An 18419-nucleotide genomic window follows, 5' to 3' on the forward strand; every position below is an offset into this window, starting at 1 on the left:
AAATTTCACTCCTCTCTTTCATGGCTTTTCACCGCACCAAATTTTATACGGCGAGTCACCACGGTTACCTCTTGATCAGATATTTCGTACCCCGAGGGATCACTCTGACCTACATGCACGGCTCGCCGCTGCAATAGAAATGCGTCAGCTAGTAGAACTTAAACGACAGGAAGTATTTTCCAATCTCAAACGGAAACAAGAGTCCAAACACCCTCCCACATTTTTTCCCCCAGGCGCTGACGTCATGGTCTCCAACTTATACGCTAAGCCTGGTCAGTGCCGTCCGTTGATGCCAGCCTATAATGGGCCATTTAAGATCATTCGTCGACTTGATGACAACACATACATTGTAGACTTCCAAAACAAACCTACGCCCATGGCACAATCGCGTCTCAAGTTATACATACCTGACACTCACACTGACGTCATGTTTCGTACCAAATACAAACGCTACATACAGAATCACAAATCATAATGTAACCCTACTCCAAGGAGCAAGCTGGTTCCCCTTCCCCTCCTAACTCTTTCATCCCGTCCATAATTTTTCCCTTCAATTTTCCCTTTTCCCCTAAAACAAAAAAAAAAAAAAAAAACAGGTCTAGCTTCCATCCCATTTACATATCATTTTTCCCATGTTCTTTCGACGTTGTCTTTCGAACATGCTTGTAACTTCTCCGATCTTACTTCCGCCACTTCCTCTTCAGGCCCAGTATGCTAACTTCTAGATCCACCTATTTTTGGTTACAATTTTATGTATATTTTGTATATATTTTATTTTTATATATATATATCGGTGTCGGTTGTATTTTTTTCCTATTTAAAAACACAACCATGTTTTTTTAATCTACCATTTATGTTATTTCCTTTTTTTTTTTTTTTTTTGCTTACACCTGTAGCGCATTTATATATATACATAAAAATCTCCCTTTTGAGAGTCACATAAAATTGCTGAACGAATTTTTTCATCACTAAAGCATTGGAGTTGCCTAATCGGAGCAAAGCTGAACATCCTCTTGTTAATCCCAGCCCCTCCTACACCTTGTATTAACCTTCCTTCCTGGCAACCTGGCACCTCGACGACATCTGCAGCACTGTTCCCGACGTCCTGATGCTCATCATCGCAGTTTCTCGACTCTAGAAAGGATGGTTTCAGAAGCAGGTTCCTGCACTCCCGAACTCAGTTATTCGGGTATGGACAGCAGATGCCCAGTGCTGTTTGTTATTTTCGCCGACTTCAAACTATTCAGCTTCCAGTGTTTCAACGCCATAATTGACAATATGTCTGGCAGTGTAGCATGTGAACTCTCTCCTAGGCGGCTTCTCAGTTATTGATCCCACGGTTCGTCATGGCGATCACACATGCTAAGTTTTATGGACCAGCCGCAGTGTAGGATAACCAATAGTGCATTATGTTCCACTGTAGTGAGGTTATCTTCTATGTTCAGTGCAACAGCACATTTTCCTCGTCTCTTTGGACATTAGAGACCGAAAGAAACAAGCTTTGGAGACACATGTCGTAGCTTTTTTGAAGAGACATGCCATATTCTTTTTTTAATTTTTTAAACATACAGGTGGCAAAACCATTTTTAAGAGACATGCCATATTCTTTTTTTTAATTTTTTAAACATACAGGTGGCAAAACCATTTTGAAGAGACATGCCATATTCTTTTTTTAATTTTTTAAACATACAGGTGGCAAAACCATTTTGAAGAGACATGCCATATTTTTTAAAAAACATACAGGTGGCAAAACCATTTTGAAGAGACATGCCATATTTTTTAAAAAAACATACAGGTGGCACAACCATTTTGAAGAGACATGCCATATTCCTTTTAATTTTTTTAAACATACAGGTGGCAAAACCATTTTGGAGAGACATGCCACATTCTTTTTTTTAATTTTTTTAAACATACAGGTGGCAAAACCATTTTGGAGAGACATGTCATATTCTTTTTTTAATTTTTTAAACATACAGGTGGCAAACCCATTTTTGAAGAGACATGCCATATTTTTTAATTTTTTTTTAAAAAAACATACAGGTGGCAAGACCATTAATCTCTTTGGAGGATAAGCTATATATATATATATTTAACATGCAGGTGAAGGAGAACAAAAACTTTTTAAAATTAGTAGGATGCACGTATATGTCCCGCAAGTAATGTAGACATCAATGGGTAAAAGACTTGCACTCTTCCGGGTACTACAGTTTTTTTTTTCTTTTGACAATATTTTTTCTTGTTTTGTAAGTCACAGGATACTTATACCCACAATGGCTGTTGAACTTGCGTTCCACACTCCATGCATAAAGGTTTTTTATTATTATTATTATTTTTAATTGATGCGGACATTTTCAGTAGCCGCTCAATAAACCCCAGAGGGGGATTGTCATATAATACTCGGCACCTGGAAATGCATAAGGTTTTTTTTTTAAAATTGGAATTATATTTTAGTGTACATTTTCGTACACAGTAATTAGAAAGTGACAACATGGTCAAGGTTGTGTGAATAGGGAAACAAACTTTCTCATCGAAGACAACAACAGCCAGGTGACCTTTACATAAGCTTCTCGGCCCGTTACTTTTTCCAAAACAAACACCTCGTGACGTGATGGACTTTCCTAGAGTAAAATAAGAACAAAAATACTTACTGAAAACAATTTTTGGATTTTTCACCATCATACGTCACGAGATTCAATAATATAAAAAGCACGGGCAAGAGGCAGAAGGCAAGAAAATTGTTCCATCCTTCGTTCCATACAGTTTGGGTCAGAACTTCAAGAAGCAGCCATGGAGTTTGGGATTTGTGCCTTGTAAGTATCCTTTCTTTACTACAATATCCCTTTCCACTTTGGAGAGGAGATTCAGCAAAAACTCTGCCATCTGGCATGTAACGAGTCATTCATCATTGTGGGTGTAAGTCTCCTGAGTGGCACGCAACCCACTATGCTATACTTGCAAATTTAAAGATTTTATTTGCCTCTGTAAAAATCAGTAATAATAAATTGCATTTTTTTAAATGGGGCCACTCATTTTTATTTAAAGCCCTGATGTAGCTTGCTTTAGCATTTTTTAAATATTTTAGTATGAAGGATCCTCAAAGAAAATTTATTGGGAACCACTGGTCTAGAGGAACGAACTGAACTGCATTTGATTACATATCATGTTGTTTTGGTTTCCTGTGAACTACTTTTTAAATAGCATTATTATTTAGTTTTAAAAACTCTATGTTAAAACTATTTTGTTTATTATAAACTAAATTCAACTATTGTTTAACAAGTAGTTCACAGGAAACCAAAACAACATGATAGTAATCAAATGCAGTCCCCTTTCACTTATGAAAAACAAGCAAAAGAAAAAATAGTAAATTTTGTATTATTTTTAGTAAGGCAGGCTCATAATGTTCGAATTATTGGGAGAATGTTCGAAACAAGGTGAGAGGCCAAATGTTCCTCATTGAAATTTTATCTAAAATTAACGACGTTTTTTTCTTTATTCTTAAAATTGTAGAAGATGCAAACCCCAAGAAAAAGAAGAGTGATTTATCAGAGAAGAAAAGAAGTTCTGCGTAAAATTCTTGATCATGCGAATAGGTTTCAACAACTGGTTTCACTTATTGAAAGTTATCTAGTTTTTTTTTTTTTTTTTTTTTTTTTTTATTTATTTATCGGAAAGAAATTTACTGTAGACGAAAGAATTTCATGTTGAACTTGCAGTTCTTTTGTATGTTGGTTCACCATTCCATTGAGTTATAACAGACATTTTTATGAGGAAAGGGTAATTTTATATCTGCTGAACTTTATCGTAGATTTATTTTCAAACTGCAGAAAGTATCGCCTATGTTACATACTGGGAACAGAGAATAATTCATATCCGTTATGAAGAGGTTGCTAATACTCTGGGGAGAAAAGAAAACTGTTCGAGAGTGTTCGTAAAAGGGACGGTTATATACAGTAATAACCGGCACAAAAAATATGCCCATTATTGAGAGATATTTGTTAAGAAATGTTTCGGGAACCTGTACATTGGAACAATGGAATTCCGAAATGAGGATGTTAAGCAAAATTTGTTACTAAAAATACAATTACAATACATAAAAAAATCAAATAAAACACTAAATGAACATTTTATTGTAGAAGTGAATTGTTTGTTTATTTCTTAGCAATCACTAAACTTCCTTGTGCACAAACGTTGAATGCTTGTATGTACTAGTGACAGTTCGTGTATAAATCAAGACAGGGATTTAGTGAAAAAGGATCCTTAAACATATCATATGTTTAAAAAAATCATTCCCAGACGAGGAAGTATTCGAAATTTAGAATTGGATAAAGTAAATAAATTCAACTCTTACACAGGGAAACAAGTAAATGGTAAGTTCGTTCTTTAACTGATGCTTTATCAAACAGGAAGGGAAGATATAGGAAGAAAGAAATGCTTCATTCTTTACAATAAATTGTTTTGTGTATATCATTAAACAATGGCAAATTTTGAGAGAAGTCACATCAGTATGTTAATATTAGATTTAAATCAGCGACGGCTTTTGATAGATTTTACAAATATTAGAAAATAAATAAACTTTTTACGCTTCTATCTAAGGGAAGAACATTTACTTACATAATGTACTAATTCTTGTATACAACAAATACAACAATCAGTACATGAGGTAAGGGTTCTTTCCTTAGTTTGTAGCGATAAAACTTTATATTTGTCATTATGCATTTCCATCAAGAGCCATCGCTGAATTGAACTAATTTAAACATGAAAAAACTTTTGATGCTTTTAACTAAGGGAAAAACTTACACAATGTACTAACTGTTGTATTTCTTGTGTACAAGAGTTAGTATATTATGTAAGTGTTCTCCCCTTGGTTAGAAGTGACAAAAGTATACAACAAATACAATAATTAGTACATTAGGTAACGGTTCTTCCCTTAGTTTGTAGCGAAAACATTTTTTTTTTTTTTTTTTTTGTCAATATGACTTCCATCTAGAGTTATCGCTGAATTGAAGCTATATTAATATGAAGAAACTTTTGTTGGTTCTAACTAAGGGAGGAACGTTTACACAATGTACTAATTGTTGTAATGCAAGAATTAGTACATTATGTAAGTGTTCTTCCCTCAATTAGAAGCGACAAAAGTATACAACAAACACAATAATCAGTACATTAGGTAAGTGTTCTTCCTTTAGTTTATAGCAACAAAATTTTATTATTTTGCATTATGACTTTCACCAAGAGCCATTGCTGAATTGAAGCTAATATTAACTTGAAGAAACTTTTGTTGCTTCTAACTAATGGAGGAACACTTATATAATTTACTTATTGTTATAATACAAGAATTAGTACATTATGTAAGTGTTCTTCCCTTAGTTAGACGTGACAAAACTATACAACTAATACAACAATTAGTGCGTTAGGTAAGAGGTTCTTTCCTTAGTTTGTAGTGATAAAACTATATTTTCTGTCGTTGTAACTTCCATCAAAAGCCTTCACTGAATTAAACTAATATTAACATGTAGAAACTTTTGTTGCTTCTTAGAGAAGAAAACTTACACAGTGTACGAATTGTTGTATTTGTTGTATACAAGAATTAAGTACATTATATAAGTGTTCTTACCTTAGTTAGAAGTGGCAAAAGCATACAACAAATACAACAATCGGTACATTAGGAAAGGGTTCTTCCCTTAGTTTATAGCGATTTTTTTTTGGTCATTGTGACTTTCGACATCGGTGAATTGAAATAATATTAATATGAAGAAACTTTTGTTCCTTCTAACTGAGGGAAGAAAAGTTACACAATGTACGAATTGTTGTATTTCTTGTATACAAGAGTTAGTACATTATGTAAGTGTTCTTCCCTTAATTAGAGGGAAAAAATGTATACAACAAATATAATAATTAGTACATTAGGAAAGCTTTCTTCCTTTAGTTTGTAGCAACAAAATTTAATTGTTTTTTTTCGTCGTGACTTTCATCAAGAACCATCGCTAAATTGAAGCTAATATTAACATCAAGAAACTTCTCTTGGTTCTAAAGGAAGAAAACTTCAATAATGTATTGATTGTTGTATTTATTGTATACAAGAGTTAGTATATTATATAAATGTTCTTCCCTTGATTAGAAGTGACAAAAGTATACAACAAATACAACAATTAGTACATTAGGTAAGTGTTCTTCCCTTAGTTTGTAGCGATAACATTTTATTTTTGTCGTTGTGATTTCCATCAAAAGCCACCGCTGAATTAAAGCTAATATTAACATGAAGAAATTTTTGTTGCTTCTAACTAAGGGAAGAAAACTTATACAATGTACTAATTGTTGTATTTGTTGTATATAAGAGTTAGTACATTATGTAAGTGTTATTCTCTTAATTACAAACGACAATAGTATACAACAAATACAACAATCAGTACATGAGGTAAGGATTCTTCCCTTAGTTTGTACGATATATTTTTTTTTTTCGCATTGTGGTTTTCATCAAGAGACATTGCTAAATAGAAACAAATATTAACAGGAAGAAACTTTTGTTGCTTCTAAATAAGGAAAGAAAACTTATACAATGTACTAATTGTTGTATTTGTTGTATACAAGAATTAGTACATTTTGTAAGTGTTTTTCCCTTTGAAGCGCAAAAGTATACAACAAATACAACAATCAATATATTAGGTAAGGGTACGGCGGCGTAAAGCAAGCAACAATATAGAATTATCATATTAAATTTTGCACAGTAGCCTCTAAAAGTAAAATAAAAATACATAAAAGTTAACATTAGCTAAGCAAATAACTTCACACGATAATTCAAAGTAAATTAGTTGACGTATAAGCAACTAAAACTTAAATAACGTAATTGGTACTCAGACAATTTTTTAAAATCTTTACTTATTTCTCTGCTTTTCTTTCTCTCTTGTTTCCAAATTGCCGAAGGCTTTAAATTCTCACGAACGCTTTGTTTAGTCAAGTACAAGGGTGAGGGAAATCGCTTTCTCTTCAAACGATTTTTCAGGATAGGTTATTGAATACACCTAGTAACCTAAACTTTTTTTTTCTTTCAGAAGAAGTATTTCCCTTTTACTGTTTTCTTTCTTTGCCTTTCCGCCAAGTAAGTCAATGTTCCCAGTGTACAGGTTTCATCAATTTTGATCTTAATTACTAATCAATAGGATTCGTATTTCTATGAGTTAAACATTTGAAAACATGAATGTTTTTATGTGATAAAAATTGCATAATACTACCTAAAATATGACAAAATGATCCCCCAAAATTAAATAAGTATTAAACCAAAATTCCTAATAATAGCAATTAATGAACTTTTTTTGTCCTGAATAAATATCTTTAAGCTCTGGAAACATCGATCACAGCACGTTGCTGACCCATAGAGAGGTAAGCTGAATGACGTTTCCTTCGTTGCCAATACACACTTTTGGTGCGAGCGGTCCCGGATCCGATCCCCGGTGGGAACACTCGGTCGAAAAGGTCCAACAGCTTTCTCGGGGCAGCCGTCGTGAATAAGATTTTCGTGGGTTTCGCTCATTCAGACCAGGCAATGCTGGGATGGTACCTAACACAATAGTTCCATTCCATTTCCTTCCTTTCTTTGTTTCCAATTCCTCGGGTAGTGTGATCGCTCTATGTGTGACGGGCTAACATGGCCATAGGTGCCGAAAATCCAAAAATCTAATTTCTAACCCTAATCCTAATCATTGCCAATACAGGAAAAGAAAAAAAAAGACCTAAATCTAAACTATGGTTCATATATATATTTATATGATCAATAGAAACTGTATTTTTATCTCTACAAAAGTCAGAAATGTGTTTATATTTAATTACACATGTAACAAGATGCGAGAATAAAAGTATGATACATCACAGAAATCCAAGCCACACTGATCACTTATTGGCCGGAAAAAAAAAAGTTGCTTCTTAAATATTAGTTGAAATTATTTTTGTTGAATCAAATTTGTTTGTTTATGATGTGTCGATTTTTATTTAGGTTGCCCTTATCTAAATTTACTCTTGCTTCCTTTACAAGAATGCGGTATTCTTGCATATACACTAGACACCTGAGCATCCGGTTCGCGACTATCCGGCCTCCGTACTATCCGGGCTAGTGTTAAGAATTAGGCCTACGATTTACGTTAATGTTTTGTTTGTTTCCTGCATTTAAGTTAGGCATTATAGAATTTATGTTAAAATATGAAGAGTTTACATATACTGCACGTCCAATTTTCCTATCCCACGTCCCTGTTGACCCTTGTCCAAAACGGTAAAACAAATGAATGATGAAAAAATAAAGCAAAAGAAGATTGTAATCCTGATAGCCCTGTTTCAATTAAACTTTCAGGTGCTGAAACTGAAAGGCACGATCTGAGTAACATATATACACCCTGTTTCATAAACAACATTCGTATTTCGAATGCATATATTTATTAAACTTTAAGACATACGAATATGAAATTTTACATATATATTTACGAACCTCTCAAGTTCAAATTACAGTTCAAAGTTCAAATTACAGATATTCAATATGTCCTCCATCAGCAACACGAACAATATCACATCAATACTCAAATTCGTCCTATACTCGGGCAAGCATGTCCTACGTCACTGATGTTATGGCAGTACGGATCCGGTTCTTCAACTCTTCCAGATTCTGTGGGAGTGGTGGTATATAAACGTTGTCTTTAACGAAACCCCACAGGAAGAAGTCACAGTATGTCAAATCCGGTGACCGTGGAGGCCAGCTGAGACATGCTAAGTCATCAGCTCCTTAACGACCAATCCAACGGTTCGGTAGAGTTTTTTCAGATATTCACGCACTTGGCGACTCCAGTGAGAGGGTGCCCCGTCTTGTTGAAAAATGAAGTTGTCTTCGTGCAGCCTCGGAAACAACCAGTTTTGTAACATAGCGAGATACTGCTGACTGTTAACCGTGTTTCCATTAAAGAAGAATGGGCCGTAAACAGATGATCGGGATATCGCACAAAACACATTGACTTTGGGCGAATCTCGTACATGTTCAGTGACTGCATGTGGGTTCTGTAGGCCCCAAATTCGAACATTTTGTTTCTTTACCTGACCACTAACACGGAAAGTCGCTTCATCATTGAACACGATGCGTTGTGCAAAAGTGTTATCATTGTCAATAGCATCCAGAATCTCGTTAAAAAATGCTACACATTTGCGTTTGTCAACAGGACGCAGAGCTTGTAACAGCTGTAACTTGTACGGCTTCGTAACCAACCGACGTCTCAAAACACGCCAAATTGTTGTTGTCGGCGCTTGTAACTCCTGACTGGCACGACAAGTTGATTTTGAAGGACTACGTTGGAAAACAGTTTGAATTCGTGCAACATTTTCTTCAGGAACACGAGGGCGGTCAGGACTCTTTCCTTTACATACACATCCTGTATCTACAAACTGTCGATACCATCTGCGAATGTTCCACCCATTCGGAGGATCAATTTGGTACCTCAACCTGAAACGTCTTTGCACTGTAATCATGGAATTGCACTTCGCAAACTCGAGAACACAAAATGATTTCTGCTGCGGAGTAGCCATTTTAAACATATGACGGTTACCAAGCAAAACAGAAGACAACTGACATCTAGCGACTATTAATATAAACTAGACTATTTATTCGTTTCTCCAATAGCCGAACCGAGGTGCAGCGATCGATAGTTTGGACAAAATAATTCTTCGTAATACGTATATTCTTTTTGAAACAGGGTACATAACCGTTTTAATTAATTTTCTTACGAAAATAATTTAAAATAGAAGAATTTTAGAAATGATCAAAAAAAAAAAAAAAAAAGGATCAAAATATTGCGATCTTGGCCAAGAATTTTAGGAATGATCCCAAAAAAATGCATCAAAAGATTGCGATCTTGAGAAATAATTAGGTTTTGGATCAAGGGCCACAAAATTTTTGAACGGCCCTTAAATCGAGTTTTCTTATTTTTTTACGGAATAAGCACATCGTACTCAGTTAAGTGATAGTTCGGGCTTGGGTACACTATATGTAGTTCTCCAGATATAAGGCGTATAAGAAAATTTTTGATAGAATGAAATATTTTGGATTTTTTTATCAGGGGCCACAAAATTTTTGAACGGCCTCAAAATCAAGTTTTCGTATTTTTTACAGAATAAACACAGCATAGTGAGTTAAGTGATAGTTTTGGTTTGACTACATTATATGTAGTTCTCCAGATATGGGGGGCACAATAAAATTTTTGATTGAATGAAATATATTGAATTTTTTGATCAGGTGCCAGAAAAATTTTGAACGGCTCCTAAATCGAGTTTTCGTTTTTTTTCGGTATAAGCACACCATAGTGAGTTAAGTGATAGTTTTGGTTTGGGTACATTATATATAGTTCTCTAAATATAAGGCCTACAAGAAAATTTTTGCTTGAAATATATTGGATCTTTTTTGATCCAAACAAGTTACACATGCTTAACTGAAATCTATTCTGACTTATTCACTTTTAGATATGATGCTCTAATACATTTCAACTTACCTCTACTTCTTCAAGTTCGTCAAAGCTGTAACGAACTTCTTTGATCGACATGAAAGCTGATCTCAATGGACTCACATTGTGTAAAATCATTACTTCTTGTTGCTCAGTTCCAAAGTACACTGATTTGAAGTCCAGATACGTAAATTCCTTACTTTCACAGCAGTGTTGAAGAAGATACTTTGGTTTAATCACTACGGCCATAACTTTTGCAACAACTGGCTCTTGACGATTTTCAAATATAAATCTATTTCAAACAAATATATACAGGCAAATTTTAAACGCTTAATCTTATTGTAGATACTGAAAATGTTCTTTTTTTTTCTTTTCTCGAATACTATTTACCAAAATACAGACATTTCAAAACCACACTCAAGAATTCTATCATTCCACTTACAGATTTCTATAATTCCTGAGATTTCTTTCAACTTCCAAGCTTTCGATTCTCCCCTGGAGTCTTGGTCACGGAAATTAAAAACTGGAAGAAGAAGAATAGAAACATCAAGAAATCAAAAGGAACGGACTTACCGAGGGACAAGCTGTGTCGAAATACGTTGTCAAATGTGTCAGCCATACGTCTTACTTCCTTAAAAACAGATTTACAGACAAAGATTGAATACCTGATGAAACTTAGTAGTTTAACCCTTTCACTACCACTGGGACATATGTGTCCCACGATACATTCTCAGAGAAACCGTGGTAATTTACCGCATATTATTGCTATGAACCGATGTTCCACTGCTAAAGAGAAGCCTGCTAATGGTTTACAGAATTCTTACGATCATTATCAAATAGACAGTAGTGAAGTGGCCGTGGTAATAATGGAGCAAATGAAAGTGAAGAACAAGGTCCTAGTGATAAAGCAATGGTTGCATGTACTGTCATGTGGAAAAGGGTGCCGAAATGTAAAATATTTGTAATCATAAATACGACCCAACTGTTTTTCTGACAATATACGTATCATAATTGAAAATACAAGATGATCATTCATGTCACTACCAGTGGGACATATACAGTAGGTCCCACGTAAAAATATCAGTAGGATACATATTTCCCATCTTTCCCACATCGAAAAACGAAACGGCGGAAATTTATATATATATATACGTTTGAAAATAACTTAAAGTAAGCATATATTAATGTTTCTCATTCCGAAAAAAAATGGTAGTGAAAGGGTTAAATTAGTACCCAGCTTCATTATTAAATAATTGGTTTAATCAGGTTAAAAGGAATTTAAGTTCCGATAAACCTGAAACTGACGTAAAGGATAAAAAGTGGATTGGATTGCCCATTATTCCCAGATTGACAACTGCATTAAATACAATATATACACAATACCGTTTTTGTACAGCCTCAAAACCCCCTAAAACTTTACAAAAGAACACCATCCAATTTAAGAGTTACTATACTGATCCCAATGAACAATCGGGTATTTACGGAATAAAATGCAATTGCCAAGAGAGCTATATATTCAAAACGAAAAGAATAGAAGGACTGGTTTTTGAACATTTATTTATTCATTTAAAAGAACCAAAATTAAATTTTGACAAGGGATGGTTGCTTGACGACTGGGAGGTAGTAATTACAAAATTTTTCACAGGATTGACATAATAATAAAAATAATAACATGAGTTGTCATCCTTCCAACAAGGAACAGGAAAGGCACACAAATTGACTCCACCTTATTTTAGTTCGTATCAACCTCATCTAGAGATCGCTTACGAATTTGTCAACGTGTTTTGACACAGGTCTGTCCTAGAGTCCGTTCGTTCCTTTTGATTCCTTGATGTTTGTGTTCTTTTTCTTCCTCTTTTTAACCTCCGTGATCAAGACTTCAGGGGAGAGTCGAAAGTTTGAAACTCTAAAAATTCAGGAATTACAGAAAACTGCAAGTAGAATTATATCTACCAATATTTTTATTCTCTCACGTTCTATTAAGTGTTATCTCATTTAGCACTGATTAGTGCTGGAGTCAGAGAAAATTAACTTTAATATCAATAAAAAGGAAAAGAGAAGAAATCAGAAAACTTAAGTATTAAAATTATACAGTTTGTTGTAAATATTAGTTATAAAATTCAAATAGTAAAACTAGTTCTACAATTTCATTTAAGTTGTAACTACAGTACATTTTATTGTTTAAATCAAAATCTTTCAATGAAAAATAATATTCAATTTCTCAAGCTTTTTTTTTTAATTAGCATGTTTCACATGTATTTCTTTTATCACTTGGGCTTCCTAGTACCCAAGTGACTAAAGACGTTCCCTCAGGACGCGGTTATGAGCTTGACCTTTCAAGGAAAGATGGGGCGCATACACAGAGCGTTCAAAAAGTCTCTATACACCTGAATTGTCACATATTCAAAGCAAAGAGAAAATTATTTTACTGAATTATTATATTTTATGGCATAAAAGCACTATGTACGGGGTGTAGCATATACATACACATTTTAACACACATTTTCACAGCAAATGTTAGAAATGTTTCCCATGAGCCTCCAAATGTCCCCCACCCCCACGATTCAGGTGTATAGAGACTTTTTGAACGCTCTGTATTTCACATCTGATTTAAAACGTACATATTGTCTCATATTACGTAGGCTGATAAGCACAATTTTTTACATCTAGAAACTCAGTATATTGGATTAGTTATACTAATTTAAACAATAATATTTTAAAATTATATAAAACTTTAGTGGAATAATAATAACAACATAGTGTCAGTAATATACCGTAGCAGATCATACTAGGGGATCACTTATTTATTTTTATTTCTTCGAAGTTCAATATTCTTTGCAGAGTAAACTAACAGTAAATAACCACAATAATTTTTATTATTTGGTTTTATCTCGTACACTTATATTTTAATAGGAATTACTACGTCTACTACCGGTGGTATAGCCAGCAAATTTTTCTAACGAGGGCAATTGGGCATTTACATGCTAAAAGCAAACTAAGTCTTGTTTCAGAATATGAAAACATTAATAACTCATCACATATATACATACAATATATACTATTGTTATTGTTATTATTTGCAGTATACAGAGCCGTAGCTAGGGGGGCGGTTGCCCCAGGCGCTGATAGCACGGGACACCGAACTAACAAGAAGAAAGGAAAAGTGTTAGTGTTGGAAATGAGTAAACGATGCGTCGCCCCGAAAACGTATTAGCGCCCTATTAAATCAACATTGTTGTCGGTTTGCAAAGAAATAGACTTACTACATATTTTCTTGGTCGCTCCGCCCGCAACTCAACAGGTTCAATAAGAGTCATAACAAGTTTTCACTTGTTACTTAAAGAAAGATATTTTATGTGATTTGTTAAGGACGATGTGATATACAAGATGCGGAATAATGACTTATAGTGTACGCAAGAGCGCTTTCAAAATCAGAAACAGTCAAAGTCTGAAATACGTATTCAGCGTTTTGATGATGATGAGTTGGTTAGTTAATCACGCTTTCCTACCCAACCGGATTAATCACGACGGTGAGAATGAAGGTATGAAAATGAGAGGAATCAAGAGACACGCGAGACACGCGCAAGCTGCTGTTTGCGCGGGAATATTAAAAATGAAGGTAAACAAGAGGAATAATAACATTTTCGAACTTGAAGCAGTTGTAGAATAGGGGCTTAAAGGGTTAGAACTTAGCCCAACAAATTTCGTCTTTTCCAGAAACTGATCACTACCAATTATGTTTTTCATTCCATTGACAAATGAAATGCCTCCAATTTGAATGAATTTTTTGGAATTATTTCTCCATCAACTACTTGTATCGCCAGGATATTTTTTGTGAATACGTATCTAGTTGCATGATATTTTTATCTATCTATATACATACAAAACATGCACACATTAAAAGTATATATACAAATATTAATTAAGAATACGCAACCTTAAATTCAGAACTTTCATTCATTAAGAAATTAAGTAAGTAATATAATTCCAAACAAGTGCAGTAGCCAAACTATATTTTGGATTTTAAATACAAACATTAAACATATTCTCCACTTCCATTGATCAATATTGAGAAATTCGCAAAGAAGGCTCCTTCTGAATTTCCCTTACATTTCACAAAATATTTTTTACACAAAATATTATTTCACAAAATAAAAAGAATCGAAATTAAAATGCTAACATTACTAAAGTTTACAATTATTACTGGAAATTAATGTTGTCACCCATTTCGAACATTTTAAAAGAAGTTAGTTTCCAATGTATTGAACTTTTATTTCTCATCGATAGTATGAAACGTTGTTAGTAATTGTAAAATGCATGGAGGAAATTAAATTAAATCCTCCTACGGAAAGGAAGCTGTGTTAGACATGGAGTTGGTGGACGCATGTAGTGGCATTGGAAAGGTCCGAGTTCCCTGAGCACAGTAATATTGTCAGAAATCAGGCCCCGTCCATAAGACCGATAATGTCAGAAGTCAGATCCTGGATTCGAAGCTCTGGAAATGGGGTCCCGAAATTTTGGGTTCTGGCCTCTTATGTTCGGCTATTTAACAAGGTGTTTTTGGACGCAGGAGGGTGCGTTGGAAAGGTCTTGGTCCCTTGAGTATTGCGATAATGTCAGAAATTAGATCCGGGACCCGAAGTTTTGTGTTGTGTTGTAAACTTTTGGTGTAGCTCAATCTCAATACTTGATTGCGCGAGATGAAACCACCAATTCAGCTATAAATATTGTTTTATCTTGCTTAATCATGAGATTAAGCCAGAGAAAAAGTTTGAGACACAAATCACAAATTGGGGGCCCGGACCCTATTTCTCACATCAACGCTGTGTTCAAGGGACCAAGACCTTTCCAACGCCACCACTTGCGTCCTACAACTTCATAGTTAATAGGCAAATAGAAGGAACCCGAGCCTAAGACTTCGGGACTCCATTTCTAAGCCTTCAGGGCCTGTGCCCAACTTCTGACATCACCACTGTACTGAGACGACACAGACCTTTCTTACGCCACCACCCTCATTCAAGAACTCCACGTTTAACAAACAAATAGAATGGATCAGAATTCAAAATTTCGGGACCCCATTTCTGGAGCCTCGAGACCAGGGCCCGATTTCTGACATCACAACTGTGCTCAAGAGACCAAGACTTTTCCAACGCCACCACCCTCGTCCAACAACTCCTTGTTTAATAGGCAAATAGAATAGACCCGAACCCAAAATTTCGGGACTCCATTCCTCTGGCCTCTGGTTCCATTTTGATATCGCCGATGTGCTAATGGGACCCAGACATTTCCATCGGCACCACCTGCGTCCAAGAATTCCATGTTTACTAGTAGAATAGAAAGAACCTCAACCCAAAATTTCAGGACTCCATTTTTATAGATTCGGGGCCCGGACCCGATTTCTGACATCACCACTATGCGTAGGGGACCAATGCCTTTCCAATGTCACCAACTCCGTCCAAAAACTTCATATTTAATAGGCGATTAGAAGGACCCGAGCCCTTCGGAACCCCATTTCTGAGGCCTCAAATCCTGGATTCCATTGCTGACATCACCGATGTACTAAGGGAACCAAGATCTTGCCAACCCACCACCCGCGTCCAAGAACTACATGTTTAATAGTCGAATAGAAGAAACTCGAGTCTAAAACTTCGGGACCCATTTCTGGGGCCTGAGCCCCTGTCCACCAACTGCATGTCTAACAAGATTTGTCTGACGTAGGAGAATCGGCCCCATGCTCTTTCCATAACTATTATCCAAGTGGATTTGTATACAACCAAAGGTAGTTTTATCAACTTTAATAGAGAGTGGAAAATATGCCTCTTGAAAACAGTTCTTATTTATTAAAGAATACATAGTAATCGCTTTTGGCTGTTGCAATGGTCTATCCAAGCAACTTGATAAAAAATCAGCATAGCATAAGTACAAAAGCTGCTTTTCTTATATGTAAAACAAAAAAGGAAAAAGAAAAAGAAAAAGGAAAACCTTGGTAAGGTGTAAAGGGGAGCCGAAATCTCTAGCTACTGCTCTGGCAGTATATTACTTTAATGAGACAAACTTTGACATTGATCTAAGTTAGGGAAACAGATTGCAGGAAATAAACGAGTAAACTAGTCATAACAAAACAAGAATTATATTTCATATTTTGTAATAAACATTAAGTTATTTGCTGTAAATATTAAATACGTTTAATAAACATATGAAATATAAATTCCATTTGAAGAGCCGATTCGCCAGATGCCGCCTCATGACTATAAAAGATTAAAATAAAAGATACTTATGTAGTTTACGCAAAAGGTAGTGCATGTAACAACGAATGTCTATCCGCCCACGATCCACGACGCACCTCCCAAAATTTACGGAAAATATATCTCTCTTCATCCAAGAAGAAAGTACTACTTTTAAACTTACAGAATGGTTATGACTTCCTATTAGTCTCCTCTAGGTCTTGCATTGATTTAAATGTTTTCCTTAAGGTAAATTATATAGTGTAACGGGAGATGAACTCAGGACCCACCAGGATATCTTTATTTATGTTGGGAATTCAATCAGTCAACAATGGGGAACCAAGAAGACTTCAAAGAGTTCACTGCCTGATGTTGTTAACACCAATATTTTGTTTTACGTCTCTAGCTGACTTTACATTGAGAGATTAATTACCTATTGCTTTGTTGTTAATGAGGAGGTCCTTGTACTTGTAAGAAATTTGTAATAAATAGTGGTAGTGACCTTTAATATTTTACCCTTTAACAGTCTCACTCGCGACGCTTTAAGTTTGCTTTGTTAGATTAATTGCTTCCCAATTGGCTTGACCTTATTGGCCCTTCATAGTAAGGTTGCTATAAGACACTGTCTGCTTCGCTCATTTACCCATCACATGATGTTACAACAAAGAAGGAATGGACATAGAAGTAAGTATGTTGACTCTGATGAATCTCCTCTTGGTACGTTTACCTGCCAATAATAGCAAGCTCAAGAGGAAGTTTAAGAGCTTTCTGTTAAGTCGACGACATGTGTGGAAACACGGAGTTTGTCAATGTCACTTTTGGGTAATTGACCACGCACATGAAATCTTGTAGTGTCACCAACATCTCCTCATCCTGACGTCAGAGGGACAGTCGGGTCAAAAGCAATTGAGAGAGCACAATCTTGATTGTTCGTCTCTTCGATCTTGGTTACGACGCTGGAGACGTCCTAGTAACCCTGCCTTCGGTCCGGAATTCGATGCCATGATCATTTGCCTGACAAGTCTCCATGATGGATATTACCGACCTGCAAGTTACTGGAACTTTGAGGACAAGCCTAACTTTACTTATGAGTAAGAGGGAGGACAATGAAACGTCATCGAATTAGGGTGAGACTGTTCAAAGTTAGTTGGTTTTCCTTTGCTCTAGCGTTGGTTTTCCGTTCCCCCTGGGTTCGAATCTATTCACATCAAGACTTTTATTTTCAAATACTTTCAGTCGACATTCTTCCTTGAAAGTAAGTGACCATGTTTCGCAACCATACAGCACAACAAACATAATTATCTTTTTATATGTATTTTTATAAAAACTCTGTGTCACTTCTTTATTTGATGCTTCCCATTACGGCCAAGTACAGTCTATCAAACTCTAAAATACGTGCACCGACTACGAAACTAGTACCATATTTTCAAAATTATACTCAACACTCAGTGCAGCCTTCGTCAAAAATTTCTCCTGTGAACAGCAAATGTTAAAAAAAAGTAAGTTACAAGGTAAACAAGTAAGAAAATAAATTAAAATATAATAATAATAATAATAATAATAATAATAATAATAATAATAATAATAATAATAATAATAATAATAATAATAATAATAATAATGAGTATAAAGAGAAAAGTAGCACAGCAATCAGTAAGTACGCCAGAAATTTTTACTTAGGGGGGTGTTCAAAATAAAAGGGAGGGTGTGCTCTCAGAATAGTGATACA

General features: G+C 35.0%; 1 protein-coding gene across 3 annotated transcripts in view; it reads right to left on the reverse strand.

Moving 5' to 3' along the window:
- LOC145672067 (cilia and flagella-associated protein 47-like) overlaps positions 1-18419 on the reverse strand; it is a 169158-nt gene that overhangs the window by 138553 nt on the left and 12186 nt on the right. For 2 of the 3 annotated variants that reach the window (XM_081741318.1, XM_081741309.1), the window contains exon 4: positions 10515-10758. The exons of the other annotated variant lie outside the window; for it this stretch is intronic. In XM_081741318.1, the coding sequence (XP_081597444.1) occupies positions 10515-10758 (244 nt within the window). The remainder of the gene's footprint in view (positions 1-10514; positions 10759-18419) is intronic. 3 annotated transcript variants of the gene reach the window in all.

This window comes from Thermobia domestica, chromosome 2 (genome assembly GCF_964235325.1).
Source record: "Thermobia domestica chromosome 2, izTheDome1.hap1.1, whole genome shotgun sequence".
Classification (NCBI taxonomy): Eukaryota; Metazoa; Arthropoda; class Insecta; order Zygentoma; family Lepismatidae; genus Thermobia; species Thermobia domestica.